The 23545-nt window shown below is 38.0% G+C and overlaps 1 protein-coding gene across 1 annotated transcript in view; it reads right to left on the bottom strand.

The window, feature by feature from the left end:
* Positions 1–23545, bottom strand: part of LOC127657571 (ankyrin repeat and IBR domain-containing protein 1-like) — a 47036-nt gene that overhangs the window by 5031 nt on the left and 18460 nt on the right. Inside the window, 15 exon segments of the mRNA XM_052146428.1 lie at positions 2–342; positions 436–479; positions 1328–1439; positions 3864–3915; positions 4516–4694; positions 4932–5077; positions 5319–5385; positions 5475–5561; positions 8070–8204; positions 9396–9526; positions 9634–9722; positions 12702–12868; positions 15278–15422; positions 15550–15638; positions 19783–19991. Of these exon segments, the coding sequence (XP_052002388.1) occupies positions 2–342; positions 436–479; positions 1328–1439; positions 3864–3915; positions 4516–4694; positions 4932–5077; positions 5319–5385; positions 5475–5561; positions 8070–8204; positions 9396–9526; positions 9634–9722; positions 12702–12868; positions 15278–15422; positions 15550–15638; positions 19783–19991 (1993 nt within the window).

Here is a 23545-nt window from a genome sequence, read left to right as displayed (position 1 = left end):
AGAACCTGGGAAGGGGCCCTCTCCAGACTCGTGGATAGGATTGTTGAGGTTGTCATAACGCAGAGGGAGATTCTGCCCACTGATATTACCCAGCTTCTTCAGACTGTCACCCACCTCCAACAGCTCAGAGCTGCTCAGGGCAGCACGGGGCACATCTATCCCGCACAGCACCGGGTCCAGTCGTGTAGGTAGGGATGTTCCGATGGCCCCCAGTGATGCCTCACTGGCGAGTATCTCTTGAGCATCAACACCAACACTACTTGCAGCCAGTACAGACTCCTGAAGAGATAGCTGGATGGCCAACAGGATATTTGGATCATCCTCATCCAGGGAACTATGAGGCTACAGGGTAAAAGATCAGATGATACTCTCAGCTGAGAATCCTCTGATTAACACTTGCATATATCTAACTTGCATGCATATATCTCAGCTCACCATTGGCATTCCCTGTCTCTGACAGTCACCAATCTCTTGTGTGTCTGCAAGAGAAACAAACAAGACTATTGGACAAATCATATTTTGTTTAGTTTGCACTTGTGTTATTGGTTTTTGCATCCCACGAAACAAGTAAAAAGTACACACACGTAACACAAGCAATGATTTTATGCTGCATCAGCTAACACAGCAAATCAATTTATTTCAATGGGAATGGTGCTTCGCTAGGACCTAAAGGAAAAACACAAGGGTTTGTGATTTCAAACTGACCCAGCTCTTTCCACCCACCCTCAAAACACATCTCGTACATTCCTATCTGTCAAATGCTCATTGCTTTCTTTCAGTCTTTAGCATATAGCAACGCATTAGCATAACTGAAGTAGAAGGCACACATTAAGCTTTCACACAGACAGCGATTCCGCCTGTGTAACAGAACTGGAGCTCTATACAGAAAGGGATATCTGGGTTGCCACATTAAATATTTTCTTTCACAACAGACATAAATTACAACTCCGCACTAAGGATGTCGGGATTATACAGTTTTACAATTAATCGTGATTAAAAATGTCAAGGTTAATTTAACTAAGATGTGAAATCTAGATTTGTACTTACACATGGATTTTTTTTTTTTTAAATAGTGTACTCTTACTCTCTCTATATATAAAATTATATGAGGGGCTTTCAGCAAATATTTGTATATGCGATTAATAATCGGGACACCATTGGATGGATGGATGGATGGATGGATGGATGGATGTTACTATGGTTACGAACAGTGTACTCATGCTGCTTCGCAGATTTTTGCGGTAGTATAAAATAAATGACTTATTTAGGTCTAATTTAAAAAGGTTTGCCCATGACATGATAGTTATTTTTAATCACAAATAAGTACCTAAAGTGCTGTGGCTTAAGTCGTCAGGATCCGGTGTGTTGCTTCGGAGGCTGGTCATGTCTCCACGCCTGCGTTGCCTGTGTCTACGTCTGTACTGGAACTCTGCATACTCCTACAACACAAATCCACACACAACTTCTTTTCTGAGCTGCCATCAGAAGTGCTATCAGCATTCCCCCTGGGCCCTGTGAATAAAAGACTCGTAGGAACTCTATAACTCTCTGCAGGAATAGAACTGTTGTGTGACAGCATTAAAGTTCAGGGTTGTTGGCTTTGACGAGTCTATGAAGTTTTAAAGGAATGACATTCAGCCAAAAAAATTATTTCTATCAACCACCCTCAAGTTGTTCCAAACCAACAAACTGATTTATTAATTTTTTCCCCTGAAAAACCACATCCCTATATTCCATTCCTCCAGCATACAGGTTTGCAATGACCTGAGCATGAGTAAATAATGAGCATTTTAATTTTGGGATGAAATGGGAACTTTTAGTGTCTTAAATTAATGATGTACCCAAACAGCTTGATTCTTTATCATGGAAATTACTTTAAAACTAACATGATATGGTGCTTCATTACATGTGTGTCTGCTAAATGTATCAAGTTAAGCACCAATGATAATTGGTCTATTTCTCGCTCATTCCAACTTCACTTACCACAAGTCTTGGCTTTACAAAACAACCAATTTCCCAAAAAAAAAAAATTCTCTATCTAAACTAAACTGAAGCTGCATGCAATATGCATGCAACAACCGAGCAAAAACTTAAAGAGAGTTACCGTTCAAGCATCAATAATTGAAGCCTTCAATAAAGTGCATCAGGGGCGGACTGGGACTAAAAAGTGTCCCTGGACATTCTGGCCCAGAGCGGCAAACCAAACCTGGCCCACAATAGACCACACCGGCTCATTGATTTAATTTTGTTGTTCAATTTCAGATTTTTGTGTTGAAGGGAAAAAAATAAAAAAATGTATTGACTGCTAGTCATGACAACAGGCTTCAGTAGTGCAAAAATTTTCATAATGTTAAAACACATAAAACCACTGTAAATGTGATGAGTGTATTTTTTTTTAGAGAAAGCACTAAAAATAAACACTTTATGAGAAAAGTGAAAAGCACAATGCTGTTTCTGCTATCATTTTTCATGACTTCTTTTCTGCATTTTTATCAGGTGTGAACATTATTAAGCAAGCTGCACTTCTGCTCCCAGAAATGATTTGCGGCATGAATAAAATATACAACTCACTATGTACTGCTCATAGCTTTACTGTTTGGCAATTTTATTTACACTGCTGTTAATGTATTTGTTGTAACTTGCAGTTATTTGTCATTTTGTGATTATTCAGAGCTAATCTTAAACTTAATATGTTGTTTTTGGTTGTCAACATTATTGTGATTTATATGTCACATAATGAAGTCCATGTGAGTTATGGACTAAACTTGCACATACGGACACCGTGCCACTGTGTGAGTGATTTTAAAATTAAAGTCATTACATGATTTCAAAAGCCAATGTATTGTTTTGACCTTATTAATTTTATTGAATTCTCGCTCTGTTACAGGTTCCACACAGTAATGCTGGAGCCCAGGGTGGCCACCTATATTGCCTGTAGGATGGGATGGTACTTGCATAGCAGCGGGCTGTCCCAAATTAGCCAGATGCCCACCGGGAAAATACCCGGTGCTCCTGATGGCCAGTCCACCCCTGAAGTGCATTACTATTATTACGCCTTCAAGCCATAAATCTAGAGGAAAATAAAATGGTGCTATAGACTTCATAAATGATTAGAAAAGAAGGCAAGCAACCAGCATTACAGACTGAAATGGTGGCCTGTTTCACCTTGGAAAGTCTCCAAAAATGCATATTTTATGACCTCTCATTGTATAGCCAAAGCAAATCATGGAAACTGCCATCTCAAGTTTCAACACCAAAGGAATCTTTTAGAGCACCTTGTCAGGAGACATTAATGATTCAAAAAGAAAAAGATCAGAGTTTCCAGATGACGTTAATACGGCATCAGAATTCTAAATCTTTCAATGGAGTGCACAGCAATCTTCACAGCTTCAACAGAGTATAAACAAAAAAAGAGAGAAAACATGCAACCAAATAAATAAAACAAGTGGACAATGACAGAGATGGAGTGTACATGATAGGTGCCATTCCACTGTTCGTTCAGCTGGTCCTGAGATGGGGTCTAATGAGCATTTACTGTATTAATACCTGCGAATGGCTTCCTGTATACTGAAAGAGCTCTCTCAGATCAATTCCCCCGAGAAAGGCATGATTCCTCTGGATCTTTAGATCAGAACAAAATAGCGGTACACTGTTTAACTGCACATTACACTTCTCAAACATTCATAAAAAATGCAACTGGACTAAATCTTTCTCTACAGGCCTGTATGCACTACCAAAACTTCAGGCACAATATGCCAACTTTAGAAGTTGGCCGCAAATACAGATATACCAAAAACATTCAATAACAAAGTATGCCCCAAATGGTTTTCCTATGAGTTCTAAAAATTTTTTTTTTATATTACCTCTGGAGAGGCAAAACCCAAGTACTCCCAGTCCCATGTTCCACCAGCAAAACTGTGAACACATAAAACAAACTAGCATTAAGTTCACTGTATTCATGTACAGTATTCTGCATATGAGAACGCATTTAATGTGAGGCAACAGGTGCAAGTGAACGTGTGTTACATATAAAGAATGTAGCTGATAGAAAATACAATATAGTAATGAAATACTTGACCTTAACATGAAATCAAAATTACCTTATTTACTTTCTAAATAAACGTTTCTGATCTTATGTACATGATTCATCAGTGCACATTATTTCACAAAACTTGTGCTTACTTTGTAAACTTTTATCAAAATATAATAACTTGCGCTGCTTTTGACACCACTGGACTTTTGTCAGCTATCACCTAGGTTAAATATGGCCACATAGGTTGGGAAAATAATGTTAACCATTGGCAACATAAATGCAGTAATTTCATGTTGGTTAACATAACGTTGTTTATTCAAGTTTGTAAAAAATGTAATATGTAAATAAATAGGGACCCGCCCCAAAAAAAAATTTCCCTCATTGAACATTCTTTAGTACATCACAATACTAAAGTAAAATGAGTTGAAAATGCAGTTTCATGGGAATGGAACGTACAGGGTCATAAGTGAAGAGATTTTTACCTGCGTCGAGGGGCCTCAGGTGAATCGTTGGGGGCCACACCTCTTGCCACAGAAGCCAGAAACTCCTGCCTTTTTTGCTGCACCAGGCAGGCAGCACGGATTATCTTGTGACGAGGGGTGCGGAGGTAAGGCCGGTTTACTTTTTGTGCAAGGTCTTCAGTTACCATTTCCAAGTCAGTCTAATGAGAAGAGAACGAGTATGGAGTTGTCGCTAACTTAAAACAGAATGTGGTAAGCATTTACCACATCTAGCACCAAATTATTTACCGAAATTAAGAGCTACAAGTAATATAATCTTGAAGAAATGTGCCAAAAAAAAAAACAGTCCCCCAAGGTTCAGTTCTTGATCCTCTTTTTCTTAATCTATATGCTTTCTCCAAGACATATCAGCAGTCTTCATCAGGTATGTTACTGACCTGCATAAGTTCAAATATTTCCTTCTTTGTGCTTTTGGGCTCCAGAAAGAACCCGTAAGGGTAAGAGCATTTGAGAATACGGCGAGTCTTAAGTAGTTCATGCACTGCATCTTCAATGAAAGTAGTGTCTGGAGGGCCTCCTTCTCCTGCAACAACACAATTAAGACAAGACATAGATTGAAAATGTGTTTGAAAGTCAACAGTTCCAAGCATTAAGCTCAACCCACTCCTAAATAAATTAGAAATCACTGTGAATGGAAAAGCAAGTTTCATTCTGTATACTGTACTAGCAGTCAGTACATTTTTACAAAGGACATGAGGTTAATCATCCATTAACATGGCTAGGAAATTATTCAAACACATTATATAGGTGTTGTTGTGTCTTACTTCCACTAAGAACTTTGCTCAGTTGTTCCATCTTGTCTTTGGCCGTCTTAAGAAGGCGTTCTTCTAACTGTGGGAGAGGACCATAAAGATACCCGATTTTAAAATAGAGACCTCTGGATCACATGTCATCAGGTAGCTCTTTTGAGACTGTTTTACCTGGTAGCTGTGCTCATGATTCTTAAAGCGTGAGTAATAATGCATGAAGCGGTCCAGTTCCTGGAAGTTTTTGTGTTTCTTCTCAGCCTGCAAGTTAGTAAGATGGTCAAAACAGAACGGGAACATGCAGGCATAGTCATAATCATTTGTGATTACGTTTTCTGCCTTAAAATGTTGATACACTACATGGTCAAGTATGTGGACACCCAAACACCAAACCCACATGTGCTTGTTAAATATTTAATTACAAAACCATAATCATAAATACGCGTTGGTCTTCCCTTTGCTGCCTATTTAGACATAAGATCCTCAGTGAGGTCAGGCACTGATGTTGGGTGATGGGGTTTGGCTCGCAGTTGCCGTTTCATTTCATCCTAAAGGTGTTCAGTTGGGTTCAGATCTGGGCTTTGCTCAGGCTAATCAAGTTCTTCCACACCAGACTCAGTAAACCATTTCTTGAAGAACCTTGCTTTGTGCACATGGGCATCGTCATGCTAGAATAGAAATGCTCCATTCTACTAAAATGTTTGTCAAAGAATATTGCATGGCCGTTTACTTGATTTTATGAACCTGTTAGTAAAGGGTATAGTTGAAATGGCCAAACCTGTTAATTAGAAGGTGGTCTATTTAGCGATAAAGTGTAGGGATGTGCTGAACAACTAATTTCAATTACTTTTAAATGGAAATTGTGAAGCCGACTTGTCTAAAAAGAAACCAGTAGACCCATTTAAAATACATAATCTATTTCAAAACAGACACTACATTCCACTGAAATGGGGCATTTATCTGCGACTGCTTGCCTTGCATTATGATCATTGTACATTAAATATAGAACATGACACGCATTCACTGAATCAACGTTAGTGAATATTTAACAGGCATATTTATTGAAAACAATTGAATGAATAGTGCAGGACCAATAATTCAACCCAGACAGTTCTAAACGGAATTCACCAGGTAAACGTTACTTAACATACTAAAACAGTCAGGACATTTTTGAAAATAACTAACAGGTAGGCTAGGCCAAATCTATGAAAAAACAAATTGCACTGAAAAGTTGTGCGTATTTCATGACGTGCAGTCATGCATTAGCCATTGATCTAATATGACAGATGTTTCAATTCAATTTTTTTTTTCAATTCAAACATTTTATTTCGGTCCACAAATACAATTTTCCATAATAAATTTAAATATACATAACAACCGAAAAAGGTGTAGGCTGAAGCATTTGCTTATTGTGCCTACCCTTTTTACATATTTATCTAATAAGCGTCACTTTTCTCAGTGAATTTGATTCATACAAGACAAACAAAACTGTAACATAAGACATTTCACAAATGTGCATACACAACATTCAGACATTAATACAATAGTCTAAATATTATATACAAAAATTATTCATATTGAGGCATATAGTTATTTATCATCCTTTTTTTTATTTTAATTTTTTATTTACAAAGTGAACTACACATTTTTAATTCCTTGTCACAATTATTCCATAGGTTTACCCCTTTCACAGATATACATCTATTTTTAATATTCGTTCTTGCCCTTATTTTTTTAAACATGTACATTCCCCTTAGTTTATACTGGCTTTCTCTTATTTCGAACAACCTCTGAATACAATTTGGAAGTAATTTATTATATACTTTATACATTATTTGCGCAGTGTAAAAATCAACCAAATCAACAAATTTTAAGACATGTAATTCAATAAATAATATGTTTGTTGGTTCATAATAGTCTACCCTTTTTACACTCCTTATTGCTCTCTTTTCTAACATATATATTGGATTTATGTTGGCTTTATATACATGACCCCATACCTCCACACAGTAAGTAATGTATGGAACTATGAGCGAACAATACAATATATATAATGAGTTTTCATTCAAAATATGTTTTGTTCTATGTAATATTGCAATGGATTTAGACAATTTTGTTTTTACATTATTTATATGTGGTTTCCAACTTAATTTATGATCTATTATAACACCCAGAAATTTATTTTCATACACTCTTTCCATTTCCTCATTATTAAGTCTAATTATAGTTTTAGTAATACATTGCCGATTACTAAATATTATGAACTTTGTTTTACTTAAATTCAATGAAAGTCTATTATCAACAAACCATTTTTTTAAGACTATCAATTCATTTTCCACTGTATTCAGAAGCTGTTCCAAATTTTTACTGGAGCAACATAAATTTGTGTCATCTGCAAACAGGACCATTTTTAATACATGACACTCTGACACAAATCTGAGGTGGAATTCAGCTGTTTCTGAAGACTCTACTTTCTTATCAAATAATACTCACATAAGAAAGTAATTTCAAATCAAATGATTTAAGTGGCAAGTAGCTATGTATTAACAGGATAATCTACAGTCAGATGGTCATTTATAGCAAAATAAAGCCATTCAGAGAGATACAAGACCCCTCCGCTCTTTGTTGGGGTTTATTTTGTGATAATGACCGACTGCAGATTATCTCTTACATAATTATTTAATACTCTAATGCAATCTCCTGGATGTAACTGTCTTCAAAACTACTGTTGCTTTAAATGTATCAAACAAGTGCATGTACTGCATTTACCTCAACGGTCATCTCTTTGGACTGCTCCTCCACCTGCTGAATGACCTCATAGCGTGTGCAGCGGTAATATCCTCCAGTAGAGGAACTGTGTTTTTTCCACTCCTCCAGACAGATCCAGCAGAAATCATATTTACACTGTTCAGAAACATACACAATATATTCACAATGGCTATAGTAAAACAAAGTAGTCTACTTTAACTGTGTCACTAGCACATGCATATATCAGTCTAGCAGGTAGTATGCTGGGAGTTGTGGAATTCTGTCAGCAAGGATTATGCCTCTTGCTAGAAAACTATCTTTCTCACTTGTATTTTTGGAGTGCTAGTATTTGCCATCTCTTTCCCATTTAGTAATCTTGTTGTAGGATAAAAAAAAAATGGACTTAACAGTAATGTGTTCCTTCCCAAGGCACACACAGATTTATTGCTCTTTTACCAGAGACATGTATCTAGCTTTTCTACTCTGTCACAACCAGATGCAAAACTGAGATTTCTTACACATTAGCACACCGTTGGGGAGACTACATTTAAAAAAATGTACCTCAACAATAACATTCAATTATGATCACCAATTATGCCATTTCTGGTGAAAACACAGCATTAAATTATTGTTCGACAAGTGCTACTATTAATACTTTATAAACTTAACATGTCAAACATAACCTGACAAAAGCACAGACAAGTGGCAATTGCTTAAATACATTACACATTTTTATGGACCCTTCCAATCTGGTTTTCACACAGAATTCCACTTCTGAGAGCCATGATATACACTCTTATTTAGTCACATCCACTGGTATCACTGGACCTATGCTCCCAGTTAACTTCCTACCCTGGAGGAAGACAATATTTTAACTCCATTCAGAAACACAACTCCTCCACTCACGGTGTCCTCCAAGGTTCTGTTCTAGGTCCACGTCTTTTTCAGAATCGACATGCTTTATCTAAAGTCATATAACCGTCTGTATGGTCTCAGTTGTAATTGATTTCTGATGACACAGATTTATCCACAAGTCTTCTCACCCATTTCAATAACAGTCCATATCAGTGACATCAAAACAATGGGTGAACTCCAATTTTTTCAACATTAACACCAACAAGACAGACGTACAATTAATTAGTGTGTGTTGATGTCAGAGTTTTCTTCAAACACTCCCAAACCACTCAGGACCTTGATATTATGTTTGACCTATTTTTCACTTTCAAATTCACACCAGCTCTCTTGTTCTGCCAGCACTCTTCCACCTCTGCAAAACTCTCTGCCTCCGCCCCATACTTAACCTGGTTTATAAACAAATTATTTTTATTCTTATTATTAACAAATAACCTTGGCACATTGCATGTGGTTACAGCCCTCATTCTTCTGAATGGGAGATTTGCAGTTGGCACAGGGTTTGGAGTTGGTGAGTAACCACAGGCAGTTGGCAGCATCTTCATATGCCTCACTTACATCTGCCACTGAAACATAAAAAGCCAGAAATACATAGCTCCGACAAGATATTTGTACAGGTTTGAACAGTGTAGCACAAGTGGTTACTGCAGATTTAACTGCAAAACATGCTCACGTTTTTCTGGTTTCATATCAGTGACCTTCTGAAGCCACATCTTCCATGTTTGGCAGCCACAAGGTTCATGTGCTTCTCCTTGGCACTCCCTGTAGGGAGAAACACCAGCGTGAAGTCAGGCTTGAACATGAGGGAAGTTCCATTTATAGAGAATATCTTATTTTTATTTTGAGTGTTTGTGTTGTTAGTGCAGTAAAAATGTAGCAATTACTTTTTGGGGATAAAACAGCACTGTGCAATGCAGAAATTCAACTTGGGTGTCAAACATGAGCAAATCATTAACATATGCAAACATATTAACATAGTACAAATAATGTAACAAATTTTAGGTTCCTTCCTTGTACACTCCATGACAGTTTTGGGAATTTCCACTGAGTATGAGATGATAAAACACAATGGGGGAATTCACTAAGAATAAGATTATAGTTAGTTTATTTGAATGCACTGTATTTTTTTTGGCACCCGGTTCACTAAATGTTTTATGCAAATCAGGATAACCCCCCCCCAAAAGAAAAAGCTTGCAGGTCGGTCCTGAGTGCTTTGTGCAGCAGATTTTGAAATAAAGAGAATGCATCTGTCTACACCACGTTTCAAGATAACTGGTCATAATGCTCTTTTATATAATTTTGATGAATCACTGATGCCATGATCACAAGAAAATGTACACAAACATCCCTTTTAAATAAAATTTACAATAGCTCAATTTTGCGGCAATATTTTTATGGAGTTTTGTCAATAAGACACGCACGCAATCTAAAATTATTTACATAGAAATGAGGCATGTTTGCACAGAAAGCCAATGGCTTGATTTAAATACACCTGCCTCAGTCCTAAACCAGCAGATTGCGAGTGGTTAGGGAGTATGATGCAGGTTTCTGCTGTGAAATTCTACATGCAAATGTGTCACAACTATTTAGTAAAATCAACCCAATGTTGACTACTGAACACAGCCACCTTTAGATGACAGCTTCAGCTTGGGGAATGCTCTTCTATATCAGGTCCAATCCAAATTCACTCAGACAGATGTAATGTTTGTTTGTGTGTGTGAAAGAAGGGAGGGAGTATAGAGTAAAATCTAATGCTCAGACCTGGCACAGAAAATGATGAGATACGTGCCCACTGAGTTGATATGTATTTGTGTAGTGGGGACAGAAGGCCCAAAGCTGTGGGGAATAGAAACTGCATCTACAGGGACCACAGTGAGCAAAAAATACACTCTAACCCACTCTTCCTTCCTTTCTATATATTTGACACACTTGTTAATAATGTCTCTGTAACATGAGTTGCAGCAAAACTCCCTTCTTAAAGTGTAAAAAAAACTGAAAACAGGATTTTCCTTGCTCCTGTGAAAAGAAAAAGTATTTGATCGTTTTTTGACCATACAGACACTAGGTATACTCTAACCTTCATAACACAAATCTCCCTCAATGTTGGGTAGTAATAAATACATAAAATATGGATTACATAATCGAATTACAAAAACTAAGAACATGTAATTAAATCTAACTATAGGTACTTGGATTTCTCTAATGTGATTACACAATCCAGATTACGTGTGCATTAAATTTGAAAATATGCAAAGTAATCATTATGATTACTAATCAATTACATTTCCTATCAGTCTTGACTTTCAAAGAAGCACAAAGGGAGGGAGGGGGGACTGACAGCAAATTGTTATTTGATTTAATGTTTACTAATGTTGAATGAAATAACCGTAAATAAATACACTTAAAATTTGATTTTCATCAGAACATGCAATAAATATTCCAAATGCAGCCAGATTGGATTAAAGTTTGAATTAATAAGATTGCTTTACTGAATGCAATTTTAGTTGTGTAATCTATAATCAGTTCAAGATGCCAGATTTTTTAATTCAGCAAATCAGAACATGATAACAAAAAGCATTAATTTACATAAAAAAATATTAAAGGTAAAGTAGCCAAGACTGCAATCTATTTTCGTCACAGGTCACAATGCTGGACTGGTCAACTAGAGGTAGACTGATTTATTGGTTTATAAATCAGTCTACCACTAGTAAATCGATAGATGCTTTTTGGAGCTATCGTTATCATTACAAATCTGTATCAATAGCTGCTGATAGTTTTTTCATAATTTAATCATTTTAAAATAAGAGTATCCAGTGTATTTCGGGCTTGTTTATACTTAAAAGCCCTGCATTATGCACCAAATCTTAATTATTTGTGATTATTTTGGGGATTTTGGTTGAACAATAAACTGCATCAGAGATTTTATTCATTTAGGACTTTTTTCTATGATTAAGGTAAGGAAAGAATAAGAATTTTTTTTTTGACATTCTAAAAATCGATTTTAAAAACTTTTGGCCGATTTATCTGCTTCAGTAATTATCAGTATCTGCAAAATCCAATATTGGTCAACCTCTATTGTCAACTAGCTGTTCAACTAGTTGCTTATCAAGATTTATTTATTGTGTAGTGCTTTAGCTGTCAGACAGCATGGTAAAATATTCTTGGAAAAGTTGCGTTTTTAAATTCATCTCCTTTAAAGCACCACCACTACAGCCATGCACATTCAGATGGACGTTTTTGCATCTTTTTTTTGCTTTAAGATGGTGGGTCTCAAGACCCCTGTGTTCTGTTCCATTCTTGCGCCTTGCATGGCAGCACTGCCGTCATTGGTGTATGAGTGTGAGTGGGACACAGTGTAAAGCACTTTGGTAACCACTAAGGTTTAAAAAAGGTGCTATATAAGTAGACCATTTACCATTCTTTTGCGAACTAACTAGCTGTTTTTGAATGGAGGAACACATCTAACGATAACATCCCCTGAAAACCGCAAACAATCAGGGTCAGTTGAATCAGGAACCATCCTAATTATACAGGCCTTCTTTAAGACTGATTAATCCACTAGCCATTCAAGCAACCAACTTGTCTCATTTAAAAAATATGTAGTGTTAAAAAAATAATATGCTGCAAAAGGGTAGAATACACACCCTTAAAAAATGCAATTGGAGCCTAATGCTCCAGTGCACTAGAGTCTCTTTCTTAGTACTATGGCTTGAAAGATTTGTATTAGAGACTGGCACTGACCAGCAGAAGAGATGGCCCTTGCCACAGTCCACCGCAGGGGCCTGGAGAAGAGGGAAGCTCAGCTGGTCAGAGGTGCTGGCACCTGGCCCCTGTCCGGCCAAACGCACCGCTCTATCACAGCCAGCCCGCGGGCACCACCGGATGGCAGGGTTATTCTCAACAAATGCCTGAGAGAGAGGAAAAGAAAGTGTGTGTGTGTGTGTGTGTGTGTGTGTGTGTGTGTGTGTGTGTGTGTGTGTGTGTGTGTGTGTGTGTGTGTGTGTGTGAGAGAGAGAGAGAGAGCGAGAGGACAAGTGAAGGAGACATTAAACCCAAAGTAAAACAAAGCATCTTTCAACACTTCATTTAAAGCACATACTAAATGTGTGTGTGTGTGTGTGTGTGTGTGTGTGTGTGTGTGTGTGTGTGTGTGTTCTGCGCCATTGGTCAGACAAAAACATAGCCCCACCCCAAACTCAAATCATTGGTTGAGTCAAGGTTGTTATGTCAGGCTAATCAAGAGCCTCAAAAATCAGAGCAATGTTTTGATAGTGCCAAACTTTTATTGTTAACACTATTTGGGGAATCAAACTACAAATTACTTCTAGTTGTCTCTGCATATTTAGCTGGGATAGGAGAAAGCATTTCAAGATAAAAAATATATAAATAAAAAGAACACACTTCACCTTTAAACAAACAGACCAATTTCTGAACTTTTTATGTTGGGTAAAGTTTTAAAAACTTTGCCTTAATAGGTTGGAGATAAAACTAAACTAAACCAAAAATATAATGTCTTGTCATCAAATCGGTTGTCTTGTCATGATGGAGGGATCAGAGTTAATGTTTTCCAACAGCTCTAGAAGTCTGTACACTCTGACCCTGACTACAACAGAGTGGCTACAACAGAGCTCATCACCATAGCAACATAATTAAAGGCTTGGGACTCCACAGCGTGAGAAGTATCATTCTAATATGAGAGGTGCGATTGTTACAGTTACTTCAACCCTCTCAGCTCACATTTCGATGTTACACCGTTCTGGACCGACTTCACAATAACACAAACTTCATTGAAAGGACAGATCTGTGAAGCAGGAAAACTACACAAGACTAAAATGGAGTTAAAACTGGGGGATAGTGCAGACTGATTGATAATGTTCAGCAAGGTAAGCATAACTCCAAAACTGAGCACTAACCCAAATAGAGCTAAAAAGAGCCGTAAAAATCTTTCTGCTAAAAATAAACCGAAACACCTAGACAATAAAAAAGGTTCACTTACTGTAAATGTCTAACATGGACTGAGAAAGTCCAGGGAAACAGTCACTCAAATATGACACAAGGCTCTTAGTAACACAAGTAACTAGTGAGATTAGTTTTATTAACAGGGCTGGATATTATATTGAAAATTCACAATATACTTTGTAATTATTTTGTTGTGGATATAAAATGAAGTGACGTAAAGTTAATTAAGTTCCCTAAAGAGTTTATGAGAGCCTTAAGACGGATGTTTTAATCACATCTCTTGGCAAATATGGCAATAAAGTTCTAAATTCAGTGAATAATTTCAATCTGTCAGATTCAATGAATTGATTAATAACTTTGATTCAACAATTTGTTTGCTTTATCACTCAGAAATTTTTCACAGAAGACTCTGCATGACATTTTCATGTTTAAAAATGTTTTAAAAGAAGTATGTCCAAAAATTGGTGTTTATTAGTATGTAGGTTATATTTGTGCATATAAATGAAAATATAATTCCTCGAGTATCATCGAAAGGCTGAAAAACACTTATAGTTCACCCGAAAAGGACATTTCCCTCATCATTTACTTACCCTCATGCCATCATAGATGTGTATGACTTTCTTTCTTCTGCAGAACACAAATGAAGATTTTTAGAAGAATATTTCAGCTCTGTAGGTACATATAACGCAAGTTAATGGAAAAAAAGCCTGCCTCAAAAAGCACATAAAGACAGTATAAATGTAATCCATACAACTTCTGTGGTTAAATCCATGTCTTAAGAAGCAATATGATAGATGTGGGTGATAAACACATCAGTATTTAAGTCATTTTTTATTATAAATTCTCCTCCCTGGTCAGTAGGAGGCAATATGCACAAAGAATACGAATCGCCAAAAACAACAGGAGAACTCTCAGGAAAGTTAAATATTGATCTGTTTCTCATGCACACCTATAATATCGCTTCTGAACATATGGATTTAACAACTGGTGTCTGGATTACTTTTATATGCTTTTTGAGCTTCAAAGTTTTGGACCCTGTTGACTTAACATTGTATGGGCCTTCAAAGATGAGAAAAATCTTTGTATGTGTTCCACAAAAGAAAGTAAGTCAAACAGGGTGAGAATGAGAAATTTCATTTTTGGGTGAATTATTCCTTTAAATAAACATGCTTCAGATAAATAGCACAGACCTAATTATCAATTTTCTTTCTATTAAGGCAATTTAAACTAGTGTCTTTGATTCTTTCAAATTACAGACTAGCTGCAATTGAAATGCAATCATGATAATTTATCTTAAAGTTAGCTTTAATTCACCACATTAAATAACTATGACTATGCATTTCATCATGTGATTATACCTTGATGTCAAACTGCAGATAACGTTTGTCCATCTCTCTGGACACAATGCTCTCAATGACCTCAACAGGAACCAGCTGGAAGCAGTCATATGCTGGGCAGAAGATGTTATGGGCCTCCCCCTCCTGGATCTTCAGATTCAAAAAGCTGCCCGGGGAACACACACATGACTGAACTTAGACTATTACAGTAGTAGTGAGAACTGAAGATGACTGAAATTTGACAAATACTGAATGAAAAGGGAGGCTTCAATAAAATAAAAAAATAAAAAAACCTTTCCCAGCATCCTCTGCAGAACTCGTGGCCACATGGAATATCAACAGGCTCCTCAAACATAGAGGCTGCACACATACAAATTCCGCACTGGAAGTAGAGAGCAAAACAACTTTACTAAGAGAAGGTTTGTTTTCCTCCAGCCAACCATCCAGCCATCTGGACATAAAATATATTCTATATATATAATAAACCAAAATAAGAATCAAAATAACCAAAGTTTGATTAAATATTGATTGATTGTCTCATATCATTGTAACAAACTGGACTATCCAAGACATTAGCAAATTAAGCATCATTATGCCTATTCGGTCGGTTATTATCAAGTTTGTTTCTGGTGTAGACTGAGGCTTTATTGTAAACTTCAAGTGGTAATAATGCACTGAGGAGCCCATTTTTTTTTACAACAATGTCTGTATTGTAACTGATTGTGCTCCAACATACTAAGGCATCTCTGAATGCTTATAAAGCAAGCTTACTAGATGCAAAGCAAAAGGGAAAAGAGTTAAGTTTCATAACACACTGGAGGATGGTCCACTGTGAATTTGTTGGTTCTATATGTGGTAGATTTGTGTCACGAAATACTTATATTTCAGATTTTTCACCCTTTTAGATCAATACATTTCCATGACTTTGCAATGAACTTTCCAGTTATTTGTGATTGCTGGATACACAGATTTTTTTAAAATCATTTAAATTCCCTATTTAATCAACACCGATTTGAGAACCTCACTGACAGATTAGTTGAAATGGCCCAATTCACTCTCAAATCAGGCATCACTTTGGCCTGTGAGTAAGTTCTACTCAACACAAGGAAAATAGTACCTAACCTAAAACCTTTGAACCACAAGGCTACAGCACTTCAATTTAACACCTAAGTGTATATGATTGCACAGATTTCAATTCTTTAATTGAAAAAGTCTGCTGATGAAAGAGGAAAAGTATTAATAATAGAACCAAGTAACTGGACGGACATGACGCCATGCAAGTTTTGGACGGCGAGCTCTGCACACTTTGCTCGTTTTAACACTATTATTATCATAAACCTGTGAGATTCGATACACTCTGTACCATAACTGTTCTAGGAAGACAATATGTCAAAGAATTCAAAATCCTCAGGCTCTGGAGACATTAAAAGACACTTACGTACTCAAGCTGACACCCCTGACAAGGTCGCGGACCAGGGAGTCGATTTTGCCGGTGACGTGAAGAGATTTTGCGAAAAATTTTGAACCAGTCTGCAATGCTGATGAAGGTCCTTGCTGACTTGGAGGATCTTGCTGACTTGGAGGATCTTGCTGTTATACGTCGATCGATCACTGCCATGGAGACGAAATTCACTGATGCGGTTACAAGAGTGGGGGATGTCGAGAAATGGATGGATTATATGGAGTCATCGGAGAGGGAATTAGCTGCTAACCCGCAAGCGACCAAGGCAGATTTAGAGCGCGTCTAGGAGAAGCTGGATGATATGGGAAATCGTAATCGCCGGAATAACGTCCATATTGTTGGAATTCCTGAGGGAGCAGAGGGTCAGAATATGGTAGAATTCCTGGACGGGCTCTTTCAGAGTCTGGTCGACATAACAGGCCATAAGCTGGAAATCGATCGAGCTCACAGGGTTCTGGCTCAGCGATTATCAGTTCTGGCCAAATTTCTGAGATCATCCGATTAAGATCTTGTTTTACGCAAGGCAAGGAGCAAAGGAAGGCTTTCTTGGAAAAACCACAGCATTTTCTTGTTTCCATACTTTCGAATTCGTCAAGAGAGAAACGTGATAGATTCAAGGAATGCATGTAACTCTTACATCGACGGAATGCCGCTTTTGCACTGATGTTCCCGGCCAAATTAAGAATAGATGCTAAGGATGGCCACAAGACATTTACATGCCCACAGCAAGCATTGTCCTTCAAAGTCAATAGAGTAAGTTATTTTGTGGTACTCACATTGCAGCAGAGTGGGCCTGACTCACTAAATATTCACTTGACTGTTCGAGGAACTCAGTGCCTTTTTTTGTTTCTTTTTGTGCTGGTTCCGGAATAACACTCTTTCAGGAGAGCTTTGTGGATGATCCACATGTTCTTTGTGCTTATGCCTCCTATTGGCTGGAGTTTGTTTTGTGGAGTATTTCTTGTAAGACATTGGAGTGATTAGGTCATTTGTTGGACTCATGTAGCAGCCGAATAGGCAGGCTCAAATAAAATTTGTTTTACTGTCCGAGGAAAATTATTATTTATTTATTTATTTATTTTTTTGTGCTGGTTCCACCTAGCGGCTGGAGTTTGTTTTGTTAAGGAACACACCTTCGGGACACTTATGTAGATGAATCTACACATTCTTTTTAACATAAATGTTTCCATTTTATGCATTGTACCAGATATAGCCAAAGGCTAATTTTAATCCGCAGTTCCCTGGCAGGTCATCACTAACATAAATTATAAAAAATAACACAAACAGTGCCTGCATACAAAATTCTTATGTTCATTCTGCCTATTGGCTGGAGTTTGTTTTATAGATTATCTGTTGTTGTGTAATTCTGTCTCACAAAATGTGCATAGAAACACCGGACTTGAGCATTCTGATGACAAAGGTTTCGTGGGGGCTCTTGTAGGCATCCATGGACTGTTTGAGTTTAGAGGGATGGACGCCAGTTGGCGCTGTCGTGCAAGGGGGTTAATGCACACATTTTTCTTTTTTCTGTTTGTGTGGTTCTGGGGGAAGTTCGAAGTTTGTTTGTTGCTCTAATGTTGGAATGTGGTCTTTATAATTTTGTTTTTGACACACAATTTCTTTTTTCTTATATGTCAAAATGTCAAATGTTAATATGAGTGGATTGTCTCTCTCCACATGGAATGTGAATGGGTTGGGTCTATATAAAGATTAAGTTACTTTACAGACATCCAGTAGTGGTGGTACAATCAAATTGATTCATTTCAGATCATTTTACTATGGAAAAGGGCACCAGGGAGGGTTGCCCTCTTTCCCTATTATTGTTATGTCTTGCCCTGGAAACATTAGCAGCCACGATAAGAAAGGAGGATGATTTTCCAGGGGTGGTGGTGAGAGGTGTGGCGTTTAAACTTTTGCTTTACACAGATTATATTTTATTATACAACTCCGTCCCTACTTGATTTACGCCTTGCCTCCACCGAATTATTCATTCCTTTTCTAAATTCTCAGAATACAGAGTAAATTGGTCTAAATCTGAAGCTTTGGCTCTGACAGCGTACTGCCCGGTAACGGCTTTTCAACTGGGTATCTTCCAGTGGCCCAAACAGGGCATTAAGTATTTGAGCATTTTATACCGAGAAGTTAGTTAATTTTGACCCTTTAATAAAAAGTTTTTTTATAAGGCGATGTGGACAGGTGGGCTTCATTACATATATCTATGATTGGGAAGGTTAATGTTATTAAAATTAATAATTCAATTTCAACCAATTTGATAGCATAGCGAAGTCCTTCATTTGGAATGGTAAACGTCCCAGATTACATTCCAATAAATTGCAAAGGCCAATTAACATAGGTGGGCAAGGCCTACTCAAGATTATGTTTTATTATTATGCATTTGGTCTCAGACATTTGGCTCATTGGTCGCTTCCATCTGATAGAGCCTCTCCCTGGTTTTGTACTGAACAGGAAATTCTTGCCCCTATTTCACCATTGTAAAGCCTTTCTATCAAACTAATCGGAAAAGATAAGTTACACCCCATTATCACACATTTGCACTCGGTATGGACAAAAGTGTCCAGTTTGTTTAATTCGGACATTCATTTTAAGGAGATGGAAGTTGGCTGTAGACCCCTCATTTCAAGAATGGTGCATGGAGATGGGAGGGTGGCAGCTTTCGAGGAAGCGTCATGTAGAAGGCTGGGTAGATGGGATTCATTTGATGGGAAATAGGGCAGCTACTTGGCGTTTTTGTAGGGCTCTCAGGGAGGGTCAGTGGAGAGAGAAGTTTATATTTAAATCTGTTTGATTAGTTTTATATGGTTTTTTTTGTGTCTATAATCATTTGTGACCACAGGGATGTTGGTAAGGATCAGGGTGGAGTTGGGGATAGGGATGGGTAATAGTGGGGTTAAAAGTTGATTCTGTATATATATATATATATATATATATATATATATATATATATATATATATATATATATATATATATTAGTTTTGTTTTTCTTTGTTATCTAAAAATAAATGTAATAAAAAAAAAATGATAGAGCCAAGTTTGGTTCCTCACCAGGGAGCGATCATCGTCAGCAGGGGTCAAGCTGATCTCGTCCGGGGAGGTGATGGATGAGCGAGTTGTGCGAGGTGTACGGGGTGAGGGCAGCGTGTCCCAGGTGTTGAAGCCTCTGGGTGGGGGAGTGGGCATCTGAACACCTGAGCGTTGGCAGCAGTCTTCAGCGTTAGACATCCAAGCTTCCAAAAGTTTCTCCCTGTCCCAGTCTAAATATTGGATGGACATGTGTGTCAGTGTTCTTGGCAAGAACGAGTACACAAAGAGTTACATTTGTTTTGAATTCCAAAAAAATCACAATCTTTAATTTTTTAAATCCCATGATGTACTCTGCTGCAAATAAGCTGATTCGGCGGACCAAGCTGATTTGGTCCGGGAGGACCAAAAATCACTAAAGCAGGTTAAGTATGCTACAAGCAATAATGGGTAACTATTATAAAGAACAATTCCTTAGTAGCTCCAGTTTTCAAAAAAAACAGAAGAAAGCTTCCCCTGTTCTAAATTATTTCATGGTTTTTGATATATATAAAAAGATGTATACTTTGATATCTTTGAATGACCTTATCGGTCACTGGTGTAAATGTAAGAAAAGATAAGAAATGTCACTTCAGGAAATCTCAGAGACAGATTGCAGACACAGAGCGATAGATAACACGGTCAATAATCCATGATCTCACAGAAAGGTAATTAATAGTAAGCTATTAAGCCAATCAACTGACCAGGCAAACAAAGCCCCAATACCGCCCAACAGGAAGTCGGGTATTTTGAATTTTCTGAAAATCGCAGGCTCTGAACTTTTAAATACTCCAAGAGGATTCATGTGACTGGCACCAAATTTGTGCAACATCATGCCAAGACATTGTAGATGCTAAATTGTGAACGGATTATTGATATTTTGAATGGTGAAGCAATACATTTAAGGCAAAAAATGGAAAACAGGAAGTGCCTTATATCTGGGCATGCAGGGGGGCTCTGTAGCGGCCACTTTAAAATGGGTGTGTAAGACGGCCTCTGTAACACCCTCATTTTCACATACAGTCACCAAAATTGGTACAAATATAGTTCTCATCAAGCCGGACAACTTTCATAATTATTTATTTTGACCAGTTGTGCTCGAATTTTTTAACGGAGGATCTATTATTGCATGCATCAATCATTATGTCAATGTGTTAATGCATGATATTGAAGCGCAAAAAAAAGTATAAAAACAAAAAGCAGAAAAAAATGCAGTGCGTCGTTTCTGCCAGTTACACTTGCATTTAATCTAAGCGCAAACAATATGTTTACAGCAGAACTGTCAGCTATTTCAGTGGAGTACCGATATAAACTGAACTTTAGATGTGTGTGTTACTCATCTGTGTCATCTGCATGTTGATATCAGACACAATGAAGAAGATCCGTAAATTGTGCATGTATGTATTAAAATTGTTAAAATGTTCTGATCAAATGGTTATTTGCTTTTAAGCCGTACATAACCGGCAAAGTTAAAAAATGTTGTTTTAAAAATGTCCTCAAGTTAAGAACAATTCATTCATTATTCATACCGACCAATCTGTGAATCGGTTTGACCAATTCATTGAAAAGAAACATCTGAACATCTGAACTAAAAGAACTATTGGCACACAAATTGGATTGCAATATGGTGTAGAAGAATTTTGATTCACTATAAAAAATTTCCATGACTTTACTTGTCTATTAAGATTTAATTAATTTACTTTTCCAGCCCATGAAACCTCAATTGTACAATTCCATATTGCCCGATTTCCAGATTGTCCATGTGGACCCTGTGTTTAATATCACAGTTTGGGAAGTCAGAAGTGTGAATTTGGGTTTAACATTAAAAGAAGGCGAGACCTCATATATGAGCCTTGGCTGGTGGTCTCCAGAGAGGCCATGGCAATAATAGCAGCAAGCATGAATCAGAGCTCTGCCCTTTTCTCCCATGGGCTCCAGTCATCTGGAACAAGGCCTGCTAGACCGACTGCTCACATAATTGGAGATTATTAAAGAAAGCACTGGTCCAATTATGAGTCTTGTGCCAGAGAGCCTTTAACAATTTAGCAGCTCTTAACAAGGGTGCTCTTGTAAAAATAAGGGAAGAAAACATCCTGGTGGCTTTCTGATAAACAGAAAAAGAATATGCACCTTTCTCACCCTCTTTCAGGGCTGTAAATCTGTAGCAACTTTGAATAAGTTTTCTACAGCTGCTTTAAATACACATGAATTCAGATTTAAATTCAGATTGAGCCTAATGGTTATGTAGTCTGTGCCCGCAGAATTCCTCAAAAAGCTCTAAAAAATATCTGCAGGAATTGAGCGGCCATCCCTTACAATGTGAAAATTATAATTAATATAGAGAAACTTTTAAGAATTGATAAGGGGAAGATTCAGAGTGAAATACAGTAAAATAGTTTGCTTCATCCTTTGTTCTCTTTCAAGCACACGTTTCGATGTCTCACTATAGGATACGCCCCTTCCGCGTATTCCTAGAAGCCCTATTACATTATGCCAGCCACTATTGGCTGGCAGAAGTGATGCTTGTGTCAGGAGGAGGCTCCACTTCCCTATACAAAAGGGGTGACACAGCATCACCACGTCATTCAAAAACCTTTTCTCACATCACTTCAGTAGTCTGGATCTCTATTCAGATAGTCATCAACCAGTCTCCACACTTTTTCGTGTCCATTTACAGGCCACCATGCCGTTTTTCCATTTATTCCTACATTCTGCACACCAGCTCATATATGAATTTCTTAGCACTTCAGCTAAAGGGCTGCAGCGATGCAGAGTACCTTGGCTAGCATGGGGGACTCTTTGTGACTTTGCTCTTATGGAAACAGGATCTCACGCAAAGACACACCAGGTCTGCTCTGCATGTCTTGAGCTGAAACATGCTCAAGCGGCGATCGACAACCTCGGATCGTAAGAGCACTGTGTGCACTTCACCATGAAGAGCCTTCGGCACAGGCTAGCATGCCAAGCTAGTCTGTGGGGCCAGGATCCCCTCGTGTCAGCAAGCCCTGTTTTGGTTGTCACCCCACAGGTATCCATTCTTGTAGAGTTGCCCACCACGGCATCATTGTCCAGGGGTGAACAGCTTGATGCATGCGTCCCTTTGCCCTCTGTGTTCAGTACAGATGAGGAAGAGGAGGTGTTGGATTATGAGGACAAGGGGCAGTTGTATTTTCTCCTCTCTGAGGAGAAGGATGATTTTGAGGACACCCTTTGTAACCGACATAACCCTCAGCTGCAGCGGGAACCATGGAAGAAGCAGGCGGGGCACCATCATCTCCACTTCTCAGCGTTGATCTGCAGGATGTGTGCAAACACGCGGCAGAAAGACTATAAATTATTTGGCTGACTGTGGTAGTAGAGGCTGCAAAGTCTCTCTATGAGGGCAAAAGGCTGTCGAGAGCAAAACGGGTGGTGAGACAGCTTCTTCCTGTATTCCCAAAGCTGCTGGAGGAGGTTGTGGTCACCTGGAAAGATAAATCATTTACCAGCAAAATGCCCATTCAAGGGGGATCCGTGCTCAATGTGGAAGAAATGAAGGAGGCGGGTCTCATCCTCATGCCTCCCATGGAGCTGTTAGTAGAAGCACATCTACACCCCACACTCACAGTGGCAGCGAATTTGACATTGCCATCCAAATCTGACCGTTTCCAGTCAAACATGACGGAACACGCTTACAAAGCGGTCGTTCTCTCTGTTAGGGCTTTGAACATGATCTCTATGTTAACCGCATACCAAGCGGAGCTGCAAG

This window comes from Xyrauchen texanus, chromosome 17, assembly GCF_025860055.1.
Source record: "Xyrauchen texanus isolate HMW12.3.18 chromosome 17, RBS_HiC_50CHRs, whole genome shotgun sequence".
Taxonomy (NCBI): Eukaryota; Metazoa; Chordata; class Actinopteri; order Cypriniformes; family Catostomidae; genus Xyrauchen; species Xyrauchen texanus.
The sequence above is the reverse complement of the archived record's forward strand: the minus strand, read 5'-3'. Positions and strand labels throughout refer to the sequence as shown.